At 40.9% G+C, this 10,661-nt stretch overlaps 1 protein-coding gene across 1 annotated transcript; it reads right to left on the minus strand.

Annotated features, from left to right (window-relative positions):
• Window positions 1-3,563: 3,563 nt before the first annotated feature.
• Window positions 3,564-10,530, minus strand: LOC128491369 (angiopoietin-related protein 5-like). Its single transcript, XM_053463689.1, has 7 exons — window positions 10,358-10,530; window positions 9,808-9,877; window positions 5,823-5,847; window positions 5,142-5,233; window positions 4,889-5,009; window positions 4,246-4,431; window positions 3,564-4,011 (listed from the first exon to the last, which is right to left on the minus strand). Exons 1-7 carry the CDS (start codon window positions 10,528-10,530, stop codon window positions 3,716-3,718), a joined length of 963 nt encoding a protein of 320 aa, XP_053319664.1. The 3' UTR covers window positions 3,564-3,715.
• Between the last annotated feature and the right edge of the window lie 131 nt (window positions 10,531-10,661).

Here is a 10,661-nt window from a genome sequence, read left to right on the forward strand (position 1 = left end):
ATTTTCTTTTTAAACCTTCCACATTCAATGTTAGGATAAGCAATGCTTGCCTTCTATGGGGTGAATCTGTTGCAGGTGTCATAAAAATAAATCAAGTAGGTGGTGAACCATTACCCTATACCCATACATATGGGCAATGTGGCGATGAAGGAAACCCAAATGTGAGTCGGGGGTGTGTCCCAACAAGTGTCACCCCTGTCCCATAAGAAAGAGAACATTTCTTGTATTTCTTCAAGTGACGAAGAAAGTGGCTAGTTTGTGCACCACACAGCAAGAGGTGTAAGAGAAACCAAGGTAAGCCAGAAATTGTTTCAATTCTGTAAGTACTCACGTCCCTTCATATGAGCAAGCTTGGAGATCTCACTCAGTGCACATCATGCCAGATGTGGCTGAGGTTGAAGCTCTGAAGAGGCACATTGAAACACTTAGAGAGATATACAACCTTGCTAGAAGTCTCACTGAGCAGAGTTTAGATGGGGCCCATAGCATTGAGGGAGTAGATCAGCCTGAAGGGAGCCAGGCGCATAGCTGGGTGACAGTTAGACGTGGTTGCAGTGGAGGAGGGAAGCCAGTCCTGAGTTTGCCCATATAAGTGAGCAAGTTGCGGATGCAGACTCAGAGGTGGGATTTATGGAAGAAGACATGTAAGCAAGCGTGGTATAGGCTAGCTAGCTAAACTAGCTATAAGATAAGGCCAGGGCCTAAGGAAATTAGTCAGAGGTTGGGCAGACCGGATGGGCCAAATGATTCTTACCTGCTGTCACTTTATATGATTCTATGATGACCATTGCAATATTGAAACATGGAGCCTCTATCACATTTCCTAACTTAACCTGAATTATGGTGTCATGTCTGTGGCACAACCTACAGTAACTATAAACATGAACAGTGGTGCCATGTTTATGACATCCAACACAACAAATGGAACTATAACCCTGGACTATGGTGCTCAATTTGTGGCGCCAAATGCCAATAACATAACCACCACCAAAATGTAAGACGGGTTAGCATGAGAATCAGAGCTCCTGATTAGATGGAAAAGAAAACTGTATAGCTATGGAATTTGGAGAGGCAGAGGAAAAGGACAGAGAAGAAAAATGAGATCCTGGTCTACCCTGGCACCCAGACGAGAATGAGTTGTATGCTATAAAGTTAATGTTCTACGGAATATTGTCTATTGTAATCTATCTGCTTTAAGGTGATGTACTATTATACATAGACACATCCTGTGGCTCTATAGGAGATCATCTACTTGAAGTATGGTTGATTATATAATGTTAAGGTACAAAATGATATTAAAGATATGGTTCATTGTTAAACAAACATAGTAAAAAAGGTTATTTTTTTAAATGCAATGTGTCCAAACCCTTGGACACTAAGAGGTTAATAAAATCTAAAACACAAATTGCAACTGTTCATGTTTAATATTTACTAAAAGTATGAAGTCACAAATGGGAAAATAAAATGCACAAGTCTATAACATTAAGAAGTCAGAAGAAGAAATGCCTTTGTCCTCTCACATCGTTTACAGTATATGTTTTTACCATCATTGACCCATGTATGGGGGCCATCAAATTAATCTGTATGATCTTTATGTAAAAAAAAAATCTCAGGTAGAGGGGCTGTGCGGGCGGGGGACCTTTCACCTCTGCCCACCCCCTTGTTCCCTATTTCCGGCCACCCTGACTTTGCCCCGGGGAAGTCTCCCGGTCGTCTAGCACTTTTTGTACCTCCCAATCAGGGCCGGCCGAAGACTTAACGCCGCCTGGGGTGAAGTTTAAAACGACGCCCCCCCCGCCGACGCCGGGGGGGGGCGAAGTTTAAAACGCCGCCCCCCCCGCCGACGCCGGGTACTTACCTTTAAACAGTCCTGCGGCGAGTCTCCCTGCTCTGCCACGGTGCCGGCTTGTAATGCTGAGCGCCGGAAATTGACGTCACTTCTGGCGCTCTGCATTACAAGCCGGCACCGGGACCGAACAGGGAGACTCGCCGCAGAGGAGAGAGAGAGAGGGGCGCCGAGCGGGTAAGCGAAAACCACTCGGTGCCTCTCTCTCTCTCTCTTCAAAAAAAAAAAAAAAAAAAAAAAAGCGCTTGGGGCGGCAAAGTGCCGCCCCTTCTAAAGTGCCGCCTGGGGCAATTGCCCCAGTTTGCCCCATTATAGGGCCGGCCCTGCTCCAAATGTCTCTATTCTTCAGGTATGACATCAAATTAAGCACTTTATCTACTCTTCAGGTGCCCTGGCGGGTGGTGCTTGTCCTCCTACCGCGTTTGAACAGCTCAGTCTTGAAGCGGAGGAACCTCCACACCTGCTCTCTACCTTGTATGCCATTGAACTTACCCCGGCATTGGTCACTAAACCTTACTATTTAAGTCTCTGGGAGGAGGATCTAGGATTATCCTTTTCTTTGAAGGACTGGGAGAAGATGCTTATGATTGTACACATGGGGACCATCTCCAGCAGAGTGCAGGAAACACTATTTAAAATTGTTACCCGCTGGTATAAAGGGCCCCTTGACCTCCATAGGTTTCCCTCAGGTACCACCGACATGCTGGCGCTGCAACACCCACCCTGGTTCCCTGTTCCATATCTGGTGGGAATGCCCTGTTATCAGACCCTTTTGGGACAGGGTGACTGATGTTGTCCGGACAGTGGCTGACCCAGCTTTTACAGCTACCCCGGCGTCTATCCTCTTACACCACAATACCATTCCATATAAATCCTATAAGGAATCCATTAAATTCCACTTGATTAACGCAGCCCTCACCACTCTTCCTAGATCCTGGAAGTCCGTCAGTCCCCCCTCTGCGTCTGCCTGGTTCCGTCGCGTTGAATTTATCTATCATTTAGAGGTCCTCTCGGGCGCCTCACAGTGGAGCTTCGTTGGTTCAACTGGCGATCCTATGTCTCCTCTCTTGAAAACCGTCCGGACCTCACCTTGGTTTGAGTCTTCGGGTGTTTTTGGCCTACACATCAGGTCTTTGTTCTCAGTCCATTTTTCATTATTTTCATCTTTTCGGTTTATGGCCGCACTTAGTTTGGCTCCACTTATTATGTTCTGGTACCTATGTGCCCTTGACCTATGGTTAGGCAGCGAACCTGACGGGTTTCCGCTTTGCCCTTATGCTGCTCACCTTCTCTAGGTACTATTGTTGTCCATGTTAACACCAAAAGATTACTCTGTACTGCTTTCCGTCATTTACATGTGTTACAATGTACATATCTCTCCTTCTTAAGCCTACTCATCTATTGCGACATACTTTGTCAAACTAAGACTTTTTGTTACAGTTCTACTGTTATGCAATCGCGAAATACGCATCTCCTCTCGACACCATGTATCCTACATGTCACGATTGTACCTTCTTATCGCTGAGATTTTGTGCTTTGTCTTACCTTATATGCAATAAACTGAGAATTTACAAAAAAAAAAATTCTCAGGTATAACTGATGTTTTCAGTGTGGGCAAAGAGGTCATATTTGTCTATTAAGTTGTTTTATATAAAAATGCATTTGGCATGTCCAGTGTGTTATGTTTCATTTCAATATATATATATTCACATATATTCACATAAAGGTACATTAATCATTTCAGTAATTTTCACTCAGTGTCAAACTGGGAGGTCTGGGAGGCTGCACATTGGCCTGATCAGTTAAAGTCCACTTTATTACATCACAGGAACATACAGTAATGAATAGCTTTGATTTCTCACACATATACTAGTTGTGTCTTACAGACATCTTACTGAACTTCAGAGACTCCAGGGTTCTCCATGTTTTCCAGGACACAGCAGAAGCCCAGCCAATGTGTTCTCCATTTGTACGCCATTGGCCATTCAGATCTGCAATCCCACAGCTGTTAAACCACCAGCCAGACTTGAATTGATCATTACTACAGCTCCTGAAAGCCATATCACCCACCCTACAAGCATCACAATTGTCATTGTCTTTATCCTTTGTGCTAAAAAGGCTTCCATCCTGATTTGTGGCCGAGCATTGTCCCCTGAAAGCATCACCTAGAAACCAAAGATACAGATGATTATTATTACAATATATCCCAGAATCAGAAAACATGCAATCTGAATTCCAAAAAATAACCCAAATTAAAAAAAAAAAATAATTCTTTGCTCTGGCATGGCATGTACACTGAAGAAAAATAAAAACAGTGATTTGACACTAAATAAAGAATTCATACGGATGCCCTCAAGGAAAACTTAAATATACAAGATATGTATGTATGAAACTCTTACCTGCATTCCCAGAATAGTTACCGAGTGACAGCTTATAGAACTTGCTTTCAGGATCTATGTTAAAAGTGCTATAGCCCGCAAAGGCTTCAGATCCAGCAAAGTCACCAAGGCTGACACGTAGTTCTGAGATCCTCTTCTCCTGATTGGTCAGCAGATATATATTATCCAGTCCAAGCCAGTGTTCACCTTCAACGAGAAATGTAAAGTCATTTCACATCATTCAAATACAGTTCTTAACTGGGTGCAATACAAGGTATAAATAGAATTACCAGATTCATTTAAAATGCTATAATTTACTAGGCCCAGATTGGCCACGCATCACCTGCTCCCACCAAACAAAGCTTCTTTAGACGAGTTACACTTATGCCTTTTTAAAATTCATTTTAATGTTTTCATCTAATTTTGAAACAACGTATGTGGTGTGAGTGGGTGTCTCCAGTATAAGCTAAAATAGCCAACAAATGTATAAAATTATACAATTGTAACCTTCACTTATGGGCACTGGTGATGCGCCATGTGTCTGCATCCATTGGCAATGTTGCTACACTGTATGGAGTCCGGTCAGCATTCATTTTCACAGACTTAATTCATCAAAGGCTGACTTTACTATTCTAAGCATAAAGTAAGAAAGCTCAGACCTTACCTGATATGTTTCCGAATCCCTGTTTGTAGTCATACCAGGATCTATCAAATGGTAGATTATCCTGTCCATCATGTTTCTGGATAAGGGTCCAACCGCCATCATCATTCATTTCACAGAACACCTGCAGTTCAGATACATCCCATTGTTTTTATATAGGGAGCATAATGAAGCAGTACTTTCTCATATACTTTATTCAGATCACTATCTATAATCCGGGCTACTGAAGAAGTATTTTTTATATAAACATTCTTACCTGGATAGTTGAATTGGCTCCGGTAGGTTTTATTGTGTAAATCCCAGTGGTAGACTTTGGGTTTCTTATCCATATGTTTGAACAATCATATCCTAAAAAATAAAGCCATTCAGTGAGTATGGAAAGCCTGAGCTTGCTCTACCTTTGTTATATTTTACATGGAAAATGTTTGGTTTATATACAGTCAAAATCTGAAGGCACGTGACCTCTAAAAATCCCCTTTTTTGGAGATGTAATTCTATTGACTACTTATAAATTCATATACCTAAGAACTGCCATAATCGTTATGCCCTAAAAGAAACAGTAACCATAAAACGGTCTGTTTCATTTAACATATACCTAAAGAATCATCCCATTAAAATGATTTATTTCCCGAATGACTATATCCATTGCAAATATTATCAGTCAAATTGACGTCATCAGCAAAGGTTTCAAGTAAACTGTGAGACTGCTGGAGACTCTTTCATAACGTGAAAAATGCTTTTTAAATGTGGAAACTAGAGTCTGTAGAATACGAAGAGCCTTCACCAAAGTTAAATTGCAAACAATACGTTCATGCACCCAAAAAACAATTATCAGATTCATATTTGGAACATAATTGTGGTACAAATAAATGCAATTTACAAAACAATGCACTGCAGGCAATGTGTATTGAAGTTATATTTGTTGGATAAAACTTACCAAAAGGTGTTTGGGTTTCCTCCACCTGCCACAAACAAAAGAGTGATATTAGTTAAATAATAACACCCTTAAACAACACTAATACTAATAATAACTATAATAATAATGCAAAGAAGCACTAACTATATAAATTAATAAATGAAAAGTAATGGAGTAAACACTGAATGTTTAAAAATGTATATTTAGTGTAACTTAAGTAATAGCAAAGCGGGTCTTAAAGGGCTCATTGTATAAATGGAATTTGCAATGTAAGGTGATTTCACCATTTTTATCATTTTGATGTAGAAATGTCTTTTATCTGTTAGCACCTAAAGTTGTTCTAAATTAGGATCTAAAGAAAACATCTTTACATTTAAAAAGAAAATATTTATAGGAAATTTTTCACGTTTTTTTTTTGATACAAAAACCACCATCATCTACTGTCTATGTGTGTAATAAATCTGTATATTTTAGGAATGAAAACTGAATAGAAGAGAATGATAGGATTGTCTATAATGGGCTTACCTGTGACTGAACACAATTAAAATAAGAGTCGAATAGCAGCCAACTCCAAACGATATGGAAGAAAAATGTCCTCATGTTCCTGAAAGGACATAATTGGAATATATTATAGACTACCTTTTAAATACAGCATACAGAAGTACCAATTGGAGAAACAGTTAAACCATGCTACAATTACATATAGATTCTGTAAGAGATGTTAAGTGAACACACAAGAATTGCATAAGTGAAAGATGGACAAAGAACAGAGAACATCCATACCTTGCAATCAGCGCAATACTATCAATTAGCAAAGCCCCTCATCCCAGCTCTGTCATTAAATAGCCCATCCTTGAAAGCAAAACCAAGTAGCCAATAAGAGTAGCCAAAAACTATAAGTTACACCTACGCTGATCACAAGCCCCTCCCTACAAATGTATGTTACACACTCTGAGACAATTTACATGACAAATAGTTTCTGTTAACCCTGTGTTACTTTCCAGTTTCATTGCTCGTTGATATGTAATCCCTTACGGATCAGGGCCATTGTCTGAGAATTTCCGAGTACTTGTATCCCTTGGGGTTCCAAATTATATAGATATGTTTATTGAGCGGCTCGAGAGAAATCAGACACACAGACAGGCGTGTATGTATAATAAGATCTGTATTTATATGCTTCTCACAAAGAGTGGAAATAACAGCCTATTCTAATCCAGTCATAATATGACACATAGTAATATGTCCCTACAAGCAGCATATTTACAAAATAACTGCGACAGAGGGTGGGCAATGGATACTTGTTGTTGCATCCAAAAGAACCTTGTACCTAGTTCCAGCCAAAACTGGAATTACACACAGGTAATAGTGTGGACGTGCATTATTAGGAGAACAAAATGTGGGATAGAGTTCATCCTGTATTCTTCCACACCATTTTCATGTTTTAATTATGTCATCACGCCTAATTACCTTTTTTCTCATTTAGAATACCCTCTTAAATTATATTTTTTTCTTCAGGACAAGTAGGGCTCCATGGGACAGGTACCACAGCAGAATTGAAACTGAATTAATACAATTTAGAAACAAATGCACATTTTCTTTTATTAGGACCAAAATAGTCTCTTACACCCTGATTTGATTATGTTTTAATACAAGTATAGGTATTGCTTTTATTAAAAAAAAATATTAAACAGTTTATTAAGGATATCGGACAATTATAGATGAATAAAGCAGATTTTTTCATGCCCTATTCGTGCTTCTTAATGACCACACAATGTTGAGACTATCTGTCCTGGAGTTATTGTCAAAGACTGATATCAATATACTTTTATAAATTAACAATAGCATCTAATCTAATAAAAAAACATAGAAACATAAGAACATTATTACCGTATTTGCTCGATTATAAGACGACCCCGATTATAAGACGACCCCCCAAAATCAAAATATTAATTTAGGAAAAAAACAAAAAGCCTGAATATAAGACTACCCTATAGGGAAAAAGTTTTACCAGTAAATATTAATTAATGTAAATTATTTTCATGTTTAATAAAAGCTATGATTGAGAAAAATATATTTTTTAAATTTCCTTTTATTTGCCAACCTGCCCCCCCCAGTTATGCCACTCTGCCCCCAGAAATGCTTTATACCCCCCTATTTGCCACTCTGCCCCATGATATGCCTTATACCCCTGTATGCCACTCTGGCATATAGGGGGTTAAAAGGCATATCATGGGGCTGAGTGGCATATAGGGGGGTATAAAGCATTTCTGGAGGTATATAGGCATATCATGGGGCTGAGTGGCATATAGGGGGTTAAAATGCATTTCTGGAGGTCCAGAAATGCATTTTAACCCCCTATATGCCACTCAGCCCCATGATATGCCTTTTAACCCAGCATGTACTGGCTGCCTTGGCTTGATAGGAGTGTGATTGCTGTTAGCAGTTTGATATATATATATATATATCAAACTGCTAACAGCAATCACACCCCTATCAAGCCAAGGCAGCCAGTACATGCTGGAACCTGGGGATGATAGCAGTGGGATTACAGCCTCCATATGCCATGCTACAACCCCCACCCCCCTTACACATCCATGCTATCACACACACACTCACACTCATTCACAAACATTTAAATACTCATTCATTCCCTTAATCACACACACTTCACACATACTCAAAAACCCTCCCCCACCCCCTCACCTGAACTGCAGATCTCCCACTCGCAGACTTCTGCAGGGGACCGGCTGTAGCAACTTCTCTGGCCCCGCCCTCAGAGGAGGGAGGGGGGAGATAGAGTTCTGTGAGGACGCTGCAAGCTTCCTGCCCTGCTTCTAACAGAAGAGACGCTGCTCGCGACCGGTAAGCAGCATGGCGCCAGCATTTTTTTGGGGTCTGATTAGAAGACGACCCCGATTATAAGACGAGGGGTATTTTTCAGAGCATTTGCTCTGGAAAAAACCTCGTCTTATAATCGAGCAAATACGGTATTAGAGCTTTAACTTTTTCCCTATGACTGCTCTTTTTTTTGTGGCTGACCAACCAAATAAGACAGCTTTAAGGTCCAGTACTATGTTATAGAGGCAGGTGTGAAAAATGCTGTAAAGAAAGAATGTTTTCAAAATAGTTATGTTAATAGTTTAGTTTTATCAGTTAACAAAATGGAAAGTGAACAAACAGAATAAAAACAGTGTACAGTGTATATTTGTTTTGACCACCCATTGCCTTCAAACCTTCAAATTGATTCTTCTAGGTACACTAGCACACAGTTTAAGGAATTCAGCAGGTATGTTTTTCCAAACATCTTGGAGAACTAATCACTAGACTTGTGCCTTCGTATTCTGGCGAACATAAAAACGAACATAAAGGGTGTGTTTTCGTTGTTCAGCTGGAATACCAAAGAAATAAACATGGCGGCGGCAAAACGTATACGAAGACCAAGACACACAACACAAAGAATCTTCGTGTTCGTCTTTGTTATTATCTCCAACTAATCTCCCTGTCCCTTCCCCATCTAGCCGACCTTATTATCACGCAGAGGAGTTAAAGGTCGCCTGCAGGGGCCTCCTCTGGCATCAACCAATGAAGGAGCCAATAGAGTCGCTCGTACGGACCTTTAACTCCTGGAGCAGGGAGACCGATGGTCTAAGAATAAGTGCAACAGCCTCTCCTCAGCCTCCCTCCAAAAAAAAAGCACGATAAAGTAGTGTGACAGGGCCAGGTTAACTGGAGTTGCCCAGGACCTCCTGTCCCAGGGCACAGGTGAGGAGATTAAGTGATACAATGGTTTCCCCCTTCCTATGTTATCCCCCCTATAGTGAGGCTGCCATCTGGGTATAACTTATAAATATCCTACAAAATATTACCAGGTCATGGAGCGCGCCTGTGTCCGGTAATGGCCCGGTAATATTTTGTAGGATGTTTTTAAGTTATACCCAGATGGCAGCATCACTACAGGGGGATAACATAGGAAGGGGGAAACCATTGTATCACTGAATCCCCTCACCTTATCCGTTGCCTGTGTACTCCCCAAACTGATGGGATTTGGGGTTGGGTTCTGTGTGTATTGAGAACATCTGTTAAAGGAATGTTGATAGAATTAAGGATCTATATAAGTTCTATGTGTTTGTAATAAAAGTGGTGTTGTTTTACTGTACGAATTGTGGTCTGACTGATCCGTGGATAGCAGGAGCTAAGCGTATGAGGGTACTGACTGGTGATTCCTCAGCCCTCAAACAGAGGTACCCAGCCTTGGGTATGGTGACCCTGTAACAAGTAGCCTCACCAGTCCTTAGGCAATACCAAAGTCTTTATATCAGAGAAGGAAGCAGCTTCAGTCCAAAATAAAATAAAATTAACCATTACACTGTATGTAAAAATGAAAATAGAACTGTATAAGCCCAACAGAAATGAAGTACTTCTCTGAGCACCGATTGTTCTCTCCCTCGACTATTTACGAGACACATGTTCAGGCAACGAAGTTAACCAGGCTATCGCACCAGGCGAAGGAAGGAGATTCAAAATATTTCAGCCCGATGGTGGAGTGGAGGTCTCACACTCCTAGCATGTACTTCATCGAGTGGGGTGTATGGAGTAGCTGTCGTATCAGTTCCACACAGGTCGGCAAGATGGCGGAGCACCGAAACACAGTCCACGTGGTAAGGCAAGCACATGTAATTAAAACACTCCGGTAGTTCTCCACGCTGGGGGAGTAGGATCGAAGAGCCATCGCTCCAAGAAAACGGGCGTATGGTGAGTGGGAGTCAGTCTTGAAAGCCAGATTAAAATATCACTTCACCAACGCAGGATAAAGCTGGATGTGATGCTGCAGAATACATTTGGGGCAAATAGGATGCCTCC

The sequence above is a fragment of the Spea bombifrons genome, chromosome 4 (assembly GCF_027358695.1).
Source record: "Spea bombifrons isolate aSpeBom1 chromosome 4, aSpeBom1.2.pri, whole genome shotgun sequence".
In the NCBI taxonomy this organism is placed as follows: Eukaryota; Metazoa; Chordata; class Amphibia; order Anura; family Pelobatidae; genus Spea; species Spea bombifrons.

Coding starts and splice junctions, on each gene's coding strand:
- LOC128491369 (XM_053463689.1), bottom strand. CDS start 10,530: ATGGCTCTTCGATCCTACTCCCCCAGCGTGGAGAACTACCGGAGTGTT. Junction 5,234..5,822: donor GGAAACCCAAACACCTTTTG/GTAAGTTTTATC, acceptor TTTATTTTTTAG/GATATGATTGTTCAAACATA. Junction 4,432..4,888: donor GGGATTCGGAAACATATCAG/GTAAGGTCTGAG, acceptor TTCTCGTTGAAG/GTGAACACTGGCTTGGACTG.